Source organism: Macaca nemestrina, chromosome 19, assembly GCF_043159975.1.
Source record: "Macaca nemestrina isolate mMacNem1 chromosome 19, mMacNem.hap1, whole genome shotgun sequence".
NCBI lineage: Eukaryota > Metazoa > Chordata > Mammalia > Primates > Cercopithecidae > Macaca > Macaca nemestrina.
This window is the reverse complement of record NC_092143.1, coordinates 73,765,674-73,782,727: the sequence shown is the minus strand read 5'-3', so window position 1 is coordinate 73,782,727 and position 17,054 is coordinate 73,765,674. Positions and strand designations below refer to the sequence as shown.

Genomic DNA, 17,054 nt, shown 5'->3' with positions numbered 1-17,054 from the left:
GTGGTATTAACTACATTTACTATGTTGTACAACCATCACTGCTATTTCCAAAATTTTTCATGACCCCAAACTCTGTAACCATTAAGCAATAACTCTCTATTTCCCCCAGTCCCTGGTAACCTCTAATCTACCTTTTATTTATGAATTTGCCTATTCTAGATATTTCACATAATTGGAATCATATGATATTTGTATCAGGCTTATTTCTTTTAGCATGTTTTCAGGGTTCATCCATGTTGTGGCATGTATCAGAACTTCACTTATTTTCATGACTAATATTCCATTGCATGGATATAACACAGTTTGTTTCTCCATTTATCTGTTAATGGACAGTTGTGTTGTTTCCACATTTTGGCTGTTGCGAATAATGCTGCCATGAACACTGGTATACAAATGTCTGTTTTCAGTTCTTTTGTGTATATACCTGGGAGTGAAATTGCTGGATTATATGGCAATTCTATATTTATTTTTTATTTTATTATTATACTTTTTTTTTTTTTTTTTGAGATGGAGTCTCACTTTGTCACCCAGGCTAAAGTGCAGTGGCGCTGTCTCAACTCACTGCAACCTCCATCTCCTGTGTTTGGCAGTTCTCTACCTCAGCCTCCTGAGTAGCTGGGATTACAGGCGCCTGCCACCACTCCCAGCTAATTTTTGTATTTTCAGTAGAGATGGGGTTTTACCATCTTGGCCAGGCTGATCTTGAACTCCTGACCTCATGATCCACCCACCTCAGCCTCCCAAAGTGCTAGGATTATAGGCGTGAGCCACTGTGCCCGGCCTTATTATTTTTTGAGACAGGTCTCACTCTGGCGCCCAGGCTGGAGTGTAGTGACGTGGTCTTGGCTCACTGTAGCCTCGACCTCTTGGGCTCAAGCAGTCCTCCCACCTTAGCCTTCTCGGGAGCTGCGATTATACGTGCACACCACCACGCCTGGCTTATTTTGTTTATTTTTTGTAGAAACAGAGTCTCACTATGTTGCTGAGGCTGGTCTCTAACTCCTGGGCTCACATGATCCTCCCACCTTAGTCCCCCACAGTGTGAGCCACTGTGCCTAGCCTGGTAATTCCATATTTAGCTTTTGAGAAACCACCAAACTTGTTTTCTACAGTGGTTACACCATTTTACATTCTCACCAACAGTGCACAAGTGTTTGAGCGTCTCCAGTTTTCTTTCTAACATATATTTTCTCTTTTTAAAAAACATTGACAATTTTATTTTCATATTTCACAATATAAATAAAAACTGCACTTTTTTTTTGTCCCACTTCTCTACTCCAAAACTATTCTCTCTTTAATAGGAAGGGGGAGCACCTTTTCTGTATCAGCCTGTGAAGAAAACACCCAGAGTCACAGCATTGTAATCTCCTGGTGAAGTAGAACAAGTAATATAAAACTGATATAGGGAGGCCTCCCCTCTATCCTTCCTGTCTGCTCGAGTCATTCTGGGCCAAGTGGGCACCATCATGGGACAAGCAAGAGGTCTCATCATTGGGGGCCCAGGCATCATTGGCATGTGACTTCCCATGGGCAGCCTCATTCCAGGAGCAGGTCCCACTGGCATCATCCTAGGAGGGGGCCCCGTATGGGCTGCTGGCATCATACCAGGGTGAGGAGGACCCAGAAGACTGGAGGGAGGTGGTATCATTGTTCCTGCCGGCGGAGGAACAGAGATTGAAGTAGGAAATATCTTTCCTTGTTGAAATGCAACCCTTGTTTTGTCAGTCAGGCTCTGAGCCTGTTCTTCCATCCATTTCTAATAGTAATCTTTCACATTTCTCTCTCTGTTTCCTACCACTGCAGTATGTCTTTCTCATAAATGGAGAGTCGTGGGTGAGGTATGTATTGCAGTAGTCACAGTCATTGGCCACTCTGTTCCCTTTTTACAGAAACAGTAGCCATCATAGTGGGTATGAATTGGTATCTCATTGTGGTTTTGATTTGCCTTTCTCTGATGGTTAATGATGTTGAGCATCTTCTCATGTATTTATTTGCCATTTTGTCTGTCTTCTTTGAAGAGGAGTTTATGTAGATCCTTTGTCCATATTTTAATTGAATCATTTGTCTTTTTGTTGTTGTAGGAATTTTTAAATGTATTCTGGAGTTAAACTCCCCGATTTGCAAATATTTTATATTCTGTCTGATGTCTTTTTCTTGATAATGTCCTTTGATACAGAAAAAGTAATTTGAGTGAGATTCAGTTTATCTACTTTTTGTTACTCATGCTTTTGGTGTTACATCTGAGAATCCTTTGCCAAATCCAAGATTTATGTTTTCTTCTAAGAGTTTTATGGTTTTAGGTCACTGGTCCATTTTGAGTTAATATTTTAATATGGTGTAAAGTAGGGTTCCGATTCATTCTTTTGCATATAGAAACTTAGTTGTCTCAGCACCATCTGTTGAGGAGACTATTCTTTCTACCATGCAGTGGATTTGGCACTCTTGTCAAATATCAATTGGTCATAAATGTTTGGGTTTATTTCTGGACTCTCAAGTCTATTCAGTTGGTCTATATGTCTGTTTTATGTCTGTACCACACTGTTTTGATTACGGTAACTTTTTTTTTTTTTTTTTTTTGAGACAGAGTCTTACACTGTCACCCAGGCTGGAGTACAGTGGTGCAATCTCGGCTCACTGCAGCCTCTGCCTCCTGGGTTCAGGTGATTCTCCTGCCTCAGCCTCCCGAGTGGCTGGGACCACAGGAGCCTGCCACCACACCTGGCTAATTTTTGTGTTTTTTGTATAGATAGGGTTTCACCGTGTTGGCCAAGCTGGTCTCAAACTCCTGACCTCAAGTCATCTGTGTACCTTGGCCTCCCAAAGTGCTGGGATTATAGGTGTGAGCTACTGCACCCAGCCTGATTACTGTAACTTTATAATAGTTTTGAAATCAAGAAATGGAAGTCTTCCAACTTCACTCTTTTCAATATTATTTTGGCTAGTCAGGGCCCCTTGTAACTCCATATGAATTTGAGACTTTGGGAATTCTGATAGAGATTCCCTTGAATTAGAAGATCGCTTTAGGTAATATTGGCATCTTAACGATATTGAGTCTTCCTATTCATGAACACGGATGTCTTTCTATTACTGAGGTTGTCTTTTAATTTTTCTGTCAGTGATTTTTCAATTTTAGTTGTACAAGCTTTCACCTCCTTGGTTAAATTTATTCCTAGGCATTTTTTTCTTTTAGATGCATTGCATAATGTTTGAGATTTTAAAAATACTTAGCATAGTAAATGTGAATTTCAGCTTAAATAATGAGTCTAAGAAGGTACTGTGGAAGACATCTTGAGTTCTAGCTGGTTTGTTCTTGGATATTTAAATAACCTCTCTCTAAACCTCCATTTCTTCATCTGTAAAATATAGAGATAAAGCAAATCTGTCTTTCATGAAAATTGTGTAGATCAGAGATAATATATGCAAAGGATTAATTCCAGGATGTGGCTTAGAGTAAATACTAAATAAATAGTGCTTGGCTGCCCCGATTGTGTTTTCTTCTATGATTTCAATATAAATACCTATGTTGTACTTGAAGTATACTTTTTAAAATTGAATACAATTAATTCGTTGCAAAGGCTAAAGATTTTTACACAAACTAAATGCCCTGTTCCTGGGAGAACCTTTTTGTGTAAAGTATGCTGAGTCTGGAAGAAAAATAAAATGAAATGTCACACTTGTTCCGTTTCAGTGGTGCTTTATCCTTAGAAGAGGGCGCATTTCTTCTAATGTTGTTGCAACTTTCAGATGCCTCTTTGCTTTTTGAATCCTGTGTCTTGACGTTACAAGGTTAAATCTTAGACATTACCAGCATTTAACTTGAAAGACTAGCAAAGCTGACTAACTTTTCCCCTTTTACTACTTAGTGCATTGAAGCTTTACCCTCACTGGAGAATGCAGTTACTGCCACCATCTGGAATTGGATTCATCTGTATTTGTAGAATATAACTTGTGTATACAACTGAGTATCAGTGTTTCAGTTTTTTTCTTACACATCTTAGTCGAGCTTTGGATTGAAGTAGGCAGATTCACTAAGTGTAATCTGAGAATTCAGTTACTTTTCATTTTAATTTAAATTTCACCAGTTAAATAAAATTCTTCATAACAGACTTAAATATAGCATTAGAATTTCTAAACATTGTGAAACTAAATTCTTTATTCTCATAGCAAAGTGTATTAGTCATTTTTGCTGTTTCTCCTGAAGAGCACAAATGAGTCTGCATTCAAGAATATGGAATGTTGTACATTCTGATGGGGAAATAGAGTGACAGAATAGAGTCAGGTTGAGGAGCATGGAAGTTTGAAAAAGAACCAGAAATTGGGAGAAAGAACTGACCGCAGAAACAAATGAGGGTTGCCAGATTCAATGGGAACCTTCCATTGAAGGTTACAGATCAGTAATTTATACTGTTACCCATCTGGCCTGCTGGCAGCACTCGTGATTATTCTTTTTTTTTTTTTTTTGACACAGTCTCGCTCTGTTGCCCAGGCTGCAGAACAGACAGTCTCGCTCTGTTGCCCAGGTGTGATCTCGGCTCACTGCAACCTCCGCTTCCAGGGTTCAAGCGATTCTCCTGCCTCAGCCTCCCGAGTAGCTGGGATTACAGGCATGAGCCACCACACCCAGCTAATTCTTGTATTTTTAGTAGAGATGGGGTTTCAGCATGTTGGCCACGCTGGTCTTGAACTCCTGAGCTCAAGCGATCCACCCACCTGGTTTCTAAGTACAGTACTTAACATTACAGCAGCCGTTCATTTCTATAGATGGAAGAAGGTGGCAGGAAGAAGAGTACCAGCTAATTACAAGTATCTTTTAAATTAAATAACTTTAAGTAATTGTTTGAAAGAGATCACAGCAACAGAATAATTTAAATAACCTTCACCAGTTTTTCACGTGGTTGAGAAAATCTTGAACTAGAACTGTTGTGGGGAACCAGCTGTAGAAGAGAAAATTGGAGTCAGAGATGGACCTGAAATGTCCACATGGAAAAAAACAAGTAAAGGAATGAGAGGATGAGGGGTTCCTACATGGTGCCGATACATTTTGTGATAATTTTCACTTATATTTTCTTTGGATTGTCTTAATGATGTAATCAACTCTTGCTCACCTTCATTTGTTATTTGTTGCTGTTTTTGGGGGGCAGGCTTTAAACTATCTCACTTACTGATCTGGAGTATAGGAACCCAGCACTGACTTCTTCCAGTACCTTCACTTGGCCTCACTGTTGTGATGCACTGGGCCACCCCTATTATTGTGAGTCTATAACAAGTAATTTGTTTCTGAGAAGATTAAAGCACTACACTTTGAAAATTATTTAGTGTTTTAAAATTTGACGATAGTAAGACTTGCATTTCAACAGGATTTTTTGAGTTTGAATGAAATGGGGGTAATATAACCCTAGTACAGAAAATCATATACTTAACGGTGTCATCACTGTGCAGACTGCTGTTCAGAGGTGAAATGGGAGAAGAAAAAGACACATTTAAACAGAAACCATTATGCAATTAACAGGCCCCCTCATCACCCCCGACCTCCACCCCTGTCAAGCAACTGAGGTCTCAGGACTCCTGCCTGAGCAGAACAGAGGGTTTTCCATTTCTTTTGACTTCAATTTGTTGAAAACGTTGTCCAAAAGTTGTGACACAAGTCAGGCCATAATTCTTCTGATCCATAATTAGGCTGTTTAGCTTTACTCTCTTAATGTTCAGATACACTTGACTGCTACAGCCAGGCAACTCTCGGTATTGTCTCTCTCGTCTCCAAATAGTGGGTGAATAGTGGTAAGCTTGACCTCGAACATTTGTGTTGGAAGGGTTAGACCACAGAGTTTGTTTGGTCCTAAGCTCCTTAAACTGCGATGTGTACACCGAGCATATTCTGATTCTTACAGTAAACGTGTTGCATTAAGCTTTGAACTTGGTAGAAGAAAGCTTTGGCCAGTTAGTCTTTTTTTTTTTTTCTCATTAAAAAAATAGACTTATCAGAATAGACTACGAAATGTGTGAATTTTAAAGATAAATGACAAGTCTTCAAAGCAGTTTATCTTTGCGAGAGTCACTTTAAGCTGGGCCTCTGACCTCAGGAGACCCTCCCTTGTTTTTCCTCTTCTGTTCCTGGAGGAAGATCTGTTTGCATTTGATTATTCCCTCGCAGGTCAGTGAAATTGCCAGCCACTAGCTGTCTTGTTTAGAATTTTGAGATTGTATGAGGATATTATGAAACACTGGAACTTGAGTACACTATATAACCATTGCCCAATGAGCAGTTAAACTACAAATGTTTGAGAAACCCAAGAATGGTAGCAAGAGGACTTTTATCTTGGTTTTGAATAAAAAGTCAGTCCCTTTGGGGTTGTTTTCATAAACAGTGAATTATAAGTGATTCCATTTAGGAGAAGAAACACTTCATGTGCTTTAGTGTAGATGGTGAGAGCCATTTGGCTGTAAATGAAAACATTTGTTTCAGGTGAGCCATGGTCTTTTACATGTTCCCTTTGTCATGAGGGGCCTTGAAAATGCAGAAATGCACCTAAGTTCTTCACTATAGAAGAATTCTGGTGGGTGTTATGAAATTCTTTGTCATTGAGGTTATAAAATCTTTTCATGATTTTTAAATAATCAAAACGTAGTTTTGTCACATCTTCATTGGTAATCCAGGAGCAAGGTGTTGTGTGGCCACAGTGTGGCCACTGGGGGGAGTACAGTTATTTTCATGTTTTATGGTAAAATAACGTACTTGTGGTGTAAAGGTATTTCTGTTGAACCAGCTTAGTACAGCTTCAGATAAGCAAATTCTAGCTAGAAAGTTTTAAATAAATCGTTACATCCTCTTAAAAAAGCCCTGTATACCAATACTTATGGGATTAGTAGTAGAAAAAACAAAAACAAAGAAGGTGTATATTTTACTTAGCATCATTGTAAGTTGTGGAATCTGAACAAGATTCTGTTTTTCCTAACTAGCATTTTAGCTTTGTTTCCCTAAGTTAGACTTTTTTTTTAAAGAGTTAAGTCTTGGGAAAAAGACTTCCAAATTCTATACACTTTTTAAAAAAAGATCATTGAAGATATTATGCAAAAGTAAAAAGTAGCTTTTCTCAGTATTCATTTATTCTTATTTTAGCCTGTAGAGAAAAAGTTTGACAATATGGTAACATTTTCCTTTGAAAATCTTGGTTGTGATTTTAACATTTATCCATCAAGACTGCAAAGTGTCACCTTACAGATGGGGGGCTGGAAGCAGAACTTTGGCTACCAGCCTTTAAGGTCAGGGTGATCCACAGGTGGCCATAGGAGGAAACTGTAGGTGTGTGCCTGTTGGCAACACGGATGTTTAGAAAATGAGCTCACTTCTGATGGGTCCATAGTACATGTTCCTTGCAGTCAGCACATTCTGGGAGTCATCAGCTAAAACAAGGAAACAATACAAACACTAGCAGGAAACCCCAAATGACTGGCCTCGGCACTCCGCTTGTTGTGTAAGTTGCGTTGTAGGCAAGAGTTGCTGAACAGAATTCTACCCACTGACCTCTCCTGCTGGATCTCCACCACGCCTCACTTGCTAAGCCTTTGCTCCTGCCTTTTGTCAGCCTCCTCCTGCCGATCCCCGGCGTGTTCTCTCTTGGTCTCTGCTTGGCATAACACAAAAAGGCACTGACTCAGAAACTGGGAGTCTTCTTGTCCTGGCACCTTTGTTGACCAGTTGGGTGACATTGGGCTAATTTCCTGACCTCTTTGTGGACCTTAGTTTACTCACATTTAAAATGGATATGGTTTTTGTCTTTCTTCTTTCCACCCTCCTCATGGCTTTCCCCTTCTGCTATCCAGTTGAATGTTTTCTCATCTCTTCTACATTTTATTTCCTCTGCCCCTCTAACTTTTCTTTTTTTCACCTTCTTAGGTTTCTCTTTAGTCTCTTTCTCCTGCTAGCCTCCCCTTCTTGCTGACCTCTGACTTTTTCCACTTTTCTCCACCGGCAGCACCCCAATATCCGGTTTTTATCACTACCATCTGATGCCAAGGATCCTGAGCTGCAGTAGTTCATGGATGAAGAGATTTAAATTTTATTCATTGCATAAAATTTAGACCATAAAAACCTAAACCGTTCTTTTCTGGAAGTAGGAGTTTGTATACCTGATGTGTATTGAATTAGATTGCAAGTGACTGGGCACTTTGGTGTACTGCAGGCCACTTTACTATCTGCTGGGCTAGAAGGCAAGCAGGAAAACATGCTGCGTGCAAGATAAGTTTTGCCATTTCTAATTTTGATGAAATAGGTTTTTAATTCGGCCACTTAACATTTTTATTATATGAACCTTTGTGGTGTGTTACTGTATTAAACATCACCAAACACCTATTGCTTGGTCAAATATTTGAAAATTTTGTCTTTTGTGAAGTTGAGATGCAGAGAAAAAGGTTTAATGTGAAGATCATTAAATGGATGTGGATCAGCTAGTGTATTGTTGATGAATTAAATACTTTAAAGGAATGATGAACAGTCCAGTTGTCCTCAGTTCTTCCTTACCTGTAACTTGCCTGAATGTCCTTTTCCCCACCTTGTTCTCAAGATTTTCTCAGGGTTTTAGAGCAGCATTGTCCAATAGAAATATAATGTGAGCCACATGTGTAATTTCAAATTTTCTAGTAATCACATTTTAAAAAGTGGAAAAAGAAAAAACTAGGTAAAAGTAAATGTAATACCTTATTTAACTCAATATATCCAAAATATCCTTTAAATATGTAGTATATATTAGAAATTATGAGATTATTTTATTCTCTTTTCATTCTTAGTCTTGGAAATCCAGTGTGTACATTACACTTGGAGCACACTGCAGTTGGTGCTGGCCTGATTGCCAGTGCTCAGTAGCCACATGTGGCTAACGGCTGTTTGTGATGAACAGCACAATCCTAGACAATGGTATGAAAAAAATAGTATATCTTAATTCAGAAATCTAGTATGTTTGTCCATGTGAGTTAAGTGTGCTTTCGGTTTTTAGAAAAATTCAGTTGAAATTACTATGTGTTGACTTATTGAGAGCTGCCAAAGAAATACCGGGAATGTTTGAATTTTACAATGTTGCATTATCATATTCTTGAAATGAAGTAAATTCTGCTTGTTATATCCAGTGCTGAGCAGAATGCCTCCCAGAATTGTGAGAATGTCTTGGGTCATGCCAGTCTGACAAAGTCAAAGTGTTCATTAGTTGGGATCTTTGAAGCATGTCATCTGGCTGACTTTGGGAAGCTCCCTGCTGCTGGGAAAATGTATGTAAATGACTTCCCTTACATGATTAGCTTACATAAGATCAGTCTCCATATGTATAGTAGCTGTTTTAATTTCTAAAAAATGAGGATGTGATTGGTTTAGAGAATCATTAACTCAATCCCTGTCCTGTGTGATGGAAGCTGCAGTGGCCATCATGTGATTGGGCAGGTCTTGGTGCCTATCAGTGTAAACACATGGCACAACCTGTCCCATGCCCCTGCTTATCTCCTTCGGGGAGAAGGGGTTGAGGCATTTTGAGCAAATCTCATTGGTAAACTTGTGTATGCATTGCTTTTTTTTTTTGTTAGAACCATTTCCTTTCTGTTTTAGCCATATAACTGTGTCTGCAAGTGGTTTGTACTCAGTTTATCAAGAGAGCAGCTTTCTGTTTTGGTTATACACCTTCATCTCTGAAAAAAGACATGCTAGTTGATTTTCAAGATGTTTTACTTAGAAGATGATAAGGAAGATGAGGAGGTTTGTGAAGGCTCATTAAGTAAAACTCAAGATGTTTACCATGACAAGTCCCCTCCTGGTATCCTGGTGAGTTACATCTCCCAATGTGCCTCTTCCCTTCCCTGCTTGCTCAATCTGGACACTACTGAGAGAAGAGGGGACGGCACCCACAAAACAAAAAAGCTAATTAATGTCCTTTCTTAGGAAAATGTTGTGGTGAATTTTATTAACTTCTAAGTGCTATGTTGAACAGAAGTCTTTGGCTACCTACCCTGCTTCATTCACTGTACCGTCTTTCTACTGTCTCTATTTGTTGTTATTTAACAAAATACTTTTTTTCCTAGGGAAAAAATGAAGTTGCTGTTTTAAACTGAGAATTTTTAAAAATTACGTTTCAAAAATAGTATATTTGGTTTCACATGCTCTTTGCATTTAAGTGTAGTAGTAAAAATCGTATAAAAGTGTTACAGTTTTTGTTGGCCTAGCCATAATTATTGGAATGGTAAACTAATGTCTTGAAGCTGACATTGTATTTGGATATATTATAGAGGGTGGTTGCAGGTGCTTTCTTCTGTGATCATAAACAAGACATTTTTGTAAGCTTGAAATACATGGGGAAAATATAAATTGCCTGAACTTTTTTAATCCAGAGTTTTCTCTCTTGTTACAAGATATAACTTAGAACAAGTTGTATAAGCTTAATGTAAGTCCCAGAAATCTGCATTAAGGAAACAAAATCAATTGACTTGAGGACAGTGTAACTCTACCTGTGGAAGCTTTCCTTTAAAAATAGTAAGAAGTAAACACGTATTTTCAAGATTATTTTTTTAAAATTAAGGATGGATATTTTTATGAAAACAAGCGTAAAATCAGTGAGACAAAAATTAGTTTCTAAAATCTGTGGCTCATAATCTGATTTTAGTTTTAAGGTTATACAAATGTTTATTATCTTTAAAAATGTTATCACACTCTGCTTTTTGCTTTTGGATCTGTTAGTAAAAGTGTGCTTGTTCAGAGTTCTCAGGGACTAATGGGAAGATGTGGTTTGAATATGAATGGAAGAGTCAGGTGCTACCAAGGGAGGCAGTTTGCTTTTGAAATCAACATTTTAATATTATAGAGTGTATACACATACAGGCTGACTCACATTTGTTAAGGTCAGAAGGGAGAATAGAGAACCCTGCTGACTTTTTACGAAATACTTTAAAAATTATGCATTGATTAAGTAGCACTAACACACACAAACTGTCCGTCACAGGAAGTTCTTAGGACTTGTGTCTGCTGGTGTTTTCCAGAAAGAGGTCAAGGGGTGTTTGCTTAGACTGCATTCTATTAACGGTTCGGTTTTATGTTGCCATTAGAACACTGAAGTCTAGTGAGGCACCTCCCTGTCCCATGAGAAACATGAGTTTTCTTAATGCTAACGTTTGGGATAAGGATCTGATATCTGCTTAGTAGCCTGTAATGATTACTTAGTAGCCTGTAATGAGTTTGACTTTAGAACCTGGGTGTGTGTGGTGAGAGGGAGAACCCTGTTTTTCAGGGTCCAGGCCTTCTGTGACCTGAACACTCCTTACAAGTCACATCCTTTCTGAGCACCCCTCTTGTAAGGTGACAGTTTAAGTTTTGAAAGAGTCTTTCCTCATGGTTTTGTGATTTGGGAATATAAAGGCATCATCTCATGATTTAAAAAACCATGAGAAGATTTCTGTGCTTTGTTAGAAACGTGGAAATTTCAAAGACCATGTTTTCATATTTTTGAAACAAGAATTGACAATACCTTTATTTGCTAAGGAAAAAGCTAAATTATTTTGTATTAAAATACCCTGAAGTCCCAGAATAATCTACTGGCCATATCTTCACCCCATTTTTAAAAATCACTTTGATTGCATTTTTTTGTTTTAAGTTTGGGAAGAATATACTACAGGAGTTCTTAGCCAAACTTGTAATCCTCAGAAATGCTTATAGAATTGGAGCCTTTCTACAGTTTAGAGCTGGGAGGGACTCTAGAGGTCACCTGAGCATTCTTATTAGAGAGAACCCCTGGCACAGAGCCCAGACCTCTTCTCCAGCAGAAGTGAGGCTTGATCCTGGGTCTTCACATCCTCACCAGCTGCAGGGGACTCCAGGAAGCCCTGAGGGCAGTGCCCCTCAATCCTCAGCTCTGTGAGCTGTTTATCAAAGGACCTGGACACCTCTGGTTGATGCCAAAAAGCTCAACCAGATTAATAACACAAACAGTGGTCGGAGGTGGCAAGTCACCCTGCGGGTGGGGCACATGATATGAGGCAGAGTGCTTCGTGCTAAGTTAGGAAACCCTGAATCCACCTGGAATTTGGGGTGGGGCTGAGGTTAGTGGTGGGGAACCCTACCCATGACACATTGTCATTACTGATTGCTGCCCAGATTCATAGAACAACTCTAGGTGAACAAGTCTAAAACTAATTAGTTCCTCCAGTCTAGCGTGGCCAGTGTTCAAAAAAGTATTTAATTGAGTGGAATTTTGTTTCCTTGTAGAAATAATGTTACTATACCTAACTGTCTCATAATTAGCCAGAGAACTCAACCAGAGTTCTGAGTTCTAGAACAAGGAAGGGCTAATGCAAGATTTTCCTCTTTCTTTCTGGATAAGGGCCAGGTTTCACCAAAATTTTTGAGATAAACATTTTCTGAGCTCCATTTTCAAAGCCATGTTTTAGCTCCCACTCTCCACAGCTAATAACTTTGGGCTTGAAAATGATACCTTTCCTCCCTCCTAACTCCCCTGCGTTTCAGGAGTGTTTGTGCTCTTGCCACTGAGCTATGAATGGGTGATGGTTCCTTAAGCCCTGCAGAAGTAGCTGCATTCGAGGGAGAAGATTCTAGTAAACCTACAGGTGTGCTTTGGTAGGCTCACTAGCCAAGTGACAGTGTGCACTGAAATGAAAACAGAGGCCTGCTAAGAGGATATATTGGGGGACCATACAAGATTACTGGTCAGGCAGTTTGGGGGAGTAAATTCTCTGAAAGTCTTTGTTTTCAAAGCATGCTCGCCACAGATGAGCTCAGGAGTTTAGGGGAGAGTAGTTTTGGGATTACGGACACGAATATGTTTCGGCTGTTTGAAAATTATTTATTATTCATTTTTATGTTTTTTTCATTTTTTTCATTTTTATATTTATGCCCCCATCTGTTTTCAGTAAGGAAGGACTTAGAAATAGTTTACGATTAAGAAATACATGCACATAAACTGCCTCCACACAGACTGTATATTGCATAGCTAAGCCTATTAATGTAGAGGAAACAAAATTGTCTTCATTTAGCAAATATTTATTGTGCTACAACTGAGTCCCCATAGATGCATGTAAATATATATTTTTTTTGTTTACCTTCACTAATATGTCTGAATTTTTTGCTGCTCTGGGTTTATGAATAACACAGCTGGGCAGATATTCAGCAAATGGCTGTATGAATGCTGCCATGTTGAGTTTGCCTGGATACTTGGTCCTGATTACATACTCGACATACTCAGTTCCTTAGAGTGCCTGGTGAGCCCTGTATTGTAGATGTGATCCAGGTGTAGTCTTTGTGTGCTGGGAAAACACACCTTAGTTCCATCACTGTGCGTTTAGATGTCCTAAAAGGTCAGGCTGCTGGCCTGGCCTAGAGGAGATGGACACAACTCTGCAAGGATCTAAATAAAAATCCCGGTTGGGCATGGTGGCTCGCAGCTGTAATCCCAGCACTTTGGGAGGCCCAGGCAGGCGGATCACTTGAGGCCAGGAAGTGAGGCAGGAAAGGAACAGGAACTACACCCTCCTTCAGCTCTGTTCACTGTCAAGAAAACAGGAGGGTTTGGAACTCATTCCATGCACCTGTGGTCCTGAGACACAGCTTGAGATGTGCTACATTCTGGGATCATTTGGAGGCTTTCAAAAGTACTTGCACTGGAATCTGCAGAGGGGGTGGCCTGGTCATGAGGATTCCCCAGGCACCTCAGTGACTCCCAGCGTGCAGCCGGGGGTGAGAAACAAGTCGCAAGGACAGTGATGCCCACATCTGGCTCATCGCTGAGTGAATCCCTGTGGAGCTTTCAAAAGAAAATACACATTTCCCAGACAGACTGAAGCAGAACTGAAGGCAGTAATGGAGGCCAAGAATAACTGTTTTGTTTTGAAAATGAAACTACAGTCTTTATTCAGATTCTTCTTACTAATGTCCTTTTTCTGTTCCAGAACCCCACCTTACCTTGAATTGTCCTGTCTCCTTAGTCTCTTCCAATTGTGACAGTTCTTTAGTCTTTGCTTTTCATGACCTTGATGTTTTGATGAGCACCGGTCAGATATTTTGTTGAATTTGTCTCTACTTCGGTTTGTCTGATGTTGTCTCATAATTAGATTGAGGTTGTGTGTTTTTGGTCAGAATACCTCCGAAGTCCTTTTCAGTGAGTCATACCAGGAGTCCCTGAGGTGAATGTGTCTTAAGTTTTCCCGATCACTTGGTTATGGTTGTGTCTTCCGGGTTTGTCTACTGTAGAGTTAAAAGTTTTTTTCTTTTGTAATGAATGTGTATCTTGGGGAAAATACTTTACGAATATCCAGACATCTTGTTTCTCCTTCAACCTTTTTTTTTTTTTTTTTTTTAGACGCAGAGTCTTTCTCTGTCGCCTAGGCTAGAGTGCAGTGGCGCTGTCTTGGCTCACTGCAGCCTCCGCCTCCCGACTTCAAGCAGTTCACCTGCCTCAGCCTCCTGAGTAGCTGGGACTACAGGTGCCACCACTTCCAGCTTCTTTTTGTATTTTTAGTAGAGATGGGGTTTCATCATGTTGGTCAGGCTGGTCTTGAACTCTTGACCTCAGGTGATCCACCCACCTTGGCCTCCCAAAGTGCCGGGATTACAGGCGTAAACCACCAAGCCCGGCCTCTCCTCAAACTTTTGTCTCCTATTTTTAGCATCCATTGATGGATCTTGCCTTCCATAAATAATACTGTGATATATTCCAATAGTGAGTTTCTGGTTTCATTTTTTCTTCATTAATTAGAATTCATCTGTAAGAGCTGTCATTTCTCACTTATATATTAATTTATTCTATCAGTGAGGACTCAAGAATATTTTATTCAACTGATTATAATCTAGTAATCCTATTTTGTTGCACAAATTGTTCTGTGTTTAGCTCTTGGAAGTATACTTCTGGTTTTTTCTCTGACATACACTCGCTCTTTTGATTTTGAGCATTTCCCAGTCTCTGGCTCCACAAGATGCTCCAGCATTATCTTGTGTTTTCCTGCCCATAGCCGTGGAATGAATCAACCACTTCTCCAAAGAGCCCTGGCTCCTTTTATTGAAGAATGATATTTAGAAAGCAAGATCTGGGCCATAGATACGCACATTGTTTTGAGAGTATCCTTGATTCTAGGTCCTGTTAATAGAGTTAGGATATTTGAGTGTGTTTTCTAGGTATAAACACATCAGTGCTTTTGCATCTAGTTACCTGTGTATATACTTTAAAACCATGAGTTCATACTGAGACCTCCAATTCCAGTCCAACACCACAGGGTTCATTTTAGCCTTCCTCTCTGGAAAGTTTTATTTTTAGAAGCTTTCCCAGGTGTTTATGGTGTTTTTGTTTGTTTGTTTGTTTGGTTTTTTTTGAGACAAAGTCTCACTGCCACCCAGTCTGGAGTGCAGTGTAGGAGGCAGCCTCTGCCTCCCAGGCTCAAGCAGTCCATCACCTCAGCCCTCCTAAGGAGCTGAGACCTCAGGCATGTGCCACCACACCTGGCTAATTTTTGTATTTTTCTGTGGAGACTGTATTTTGCCATGTTGCCCAGACTGGTCTTGAACTCCTGGGCTCAGGTGATCTGCCCGCCTTGGCCTCCCAAAGTGCTGGGAATACAGACGTGAGCTACCACACCCAGCCCCAGGTGTTTATGATTAATTAGACTTGGAACGATGACTTCTGGATGTATATCTGTGGATCCAAAGGCTATTATGACTTAGTTAAGTGCTCTTTGTTAATGAACACTCTGTTCCATGGTGAAGTATCGTTTTCCATAACTGGGTTAATATCATTTCTTCTTGGCCGGGCGCGGTGGCTCAAGCCTGTAATCCCAGCACTTTGGGAGGCCGAGACGGGCGGATCACGAGGTCAGGAGATCAAGACCATCCTGGCTGACACGGTGAAACTCCGTCTCTACTTTAAAAAATACAAAAAACTAGCTGGGCGAGGTGGCGGCGCCTGTAGTCCCAGCTACTCGGGAGGCTGAGGCAGGAGAATGACGTGAACCCGGGAGGCGGAGCTTGCAGTGAGCTGAGATCCGGCCACTGCACTCCAGCCTGGGCGGCAGAGCGAGACTCCGTCTCAAAAAAAAAAAAAAAATCATTTCTTCTTATACTAAAAAGAATTTGTATGTCACTCCTAGCTAGCCCTCATTAGTAAAGCCAGTCCCCTGTTTTGTGTGGGAAGTGGTATAGTTCCATGGCTAGTATGCTTATAAAAATTTGTCAGAGAAATTGAGCACACCTCAGGAAATGTTTAGTGGGTTGAATGCGCAGGGAAGCTGTTAAACATTTCAAAAAACAATCCACGCATACAAATGACAGAAAGGCTCAGGATTCCACTAAAACCAAATTAATTTTAATCTTGGAGTTATCTTCTTTTTGATCAGGCAGTCTACATTCTTTTTTCCAAGTGTTGTTTGCTTTCTAAAGCAGGTGCTCTGTCAAACTTCTTGATAAGAAGCCCTTCAACCCCAGTTGTTGAGAGTACTGACTGTGAACTTTGGTTTTGCATGTGCTTGTTAATTTGGTAGCTGCCACCTTAGCTACAGGACTTGCAATGGTAGTCCATCTGGCTTGTTCTTACCCTCATTACTAGGGTACCATATGATACAGGTTGAGGGACCTTCAACCCAGGGCATTAACACAGTTAGGACAAGTAATTACTTGACATTTTAAACTTGTCCTAATTGTGTTAATGTTAACTGTGATATTAACTAAAGTTCTTTGATGGGTGAGAGAGGACGAGATGGGAAATAAGGGGGGATGAGCAAAGTTTAACCTGTCCTTCCCTAGACATAGAACCTATAGTAATATATTAATTTGTTTCCAGTCTGGGGCTGTAATTTTGATGGTGGAAGAATCGTACGCTTTCCTGACTTCTAGGTCGGTGTGTAAATAGAAAGAACTTCCGATAGAGTTGGAGTGTTTCAAAGGAAATTGTATCCCACCAATGTCAGTGATAGTAAACCCTGAAAGTACTACACATGGTTTCTATAGCAACCTGCTAAAATTGTGTGCCTTTTGTATGTGGAATTAAGCTGAATAATCAGATTTCTTGGCTTATTTTAGAGTTGCTATG

The 17,054-nt window shown here is 39.9% G+C and overlaps 1 protein-coding gene and 1 pseudogene across 5 annotated transcripts in view; one reads left to right on the top strand and one right to left on the bottom strand.

Annotated features, from left to right (window-relative positions):
- Window positions 1-17,054, top strand: part of LOC105478818 (lipin 2) — a 92,798-nt gene that overhangs the window by 22,465 nt on the left and 53,279 nt on the right. The window contains exon 1 of one of the 5 annotated variants that reach the window (XM_071085589.1): window positions 9,438-9,802. The exons of the other annotated variants lie outside the window; for them this stretch is intronic. Coding sequence (XP_070941690.1) covers window positions 9,701-9,802 — 102 coding nt within the window. The 5' untranslated portion in view covers window positions 9,438-9,700. Of the gene's footprint in view, window positions 1-9,437; window positions 9,803-17,054 lie in introns of those variants that run through there. 5 annotated transcript variants of the gene reach the window in all.
- LOC105478954 (U1 small nuclear ribonucleoprotein C-like) lies at window positions 1,325-8,038 on the bottom strand (annotated as a pseudogene).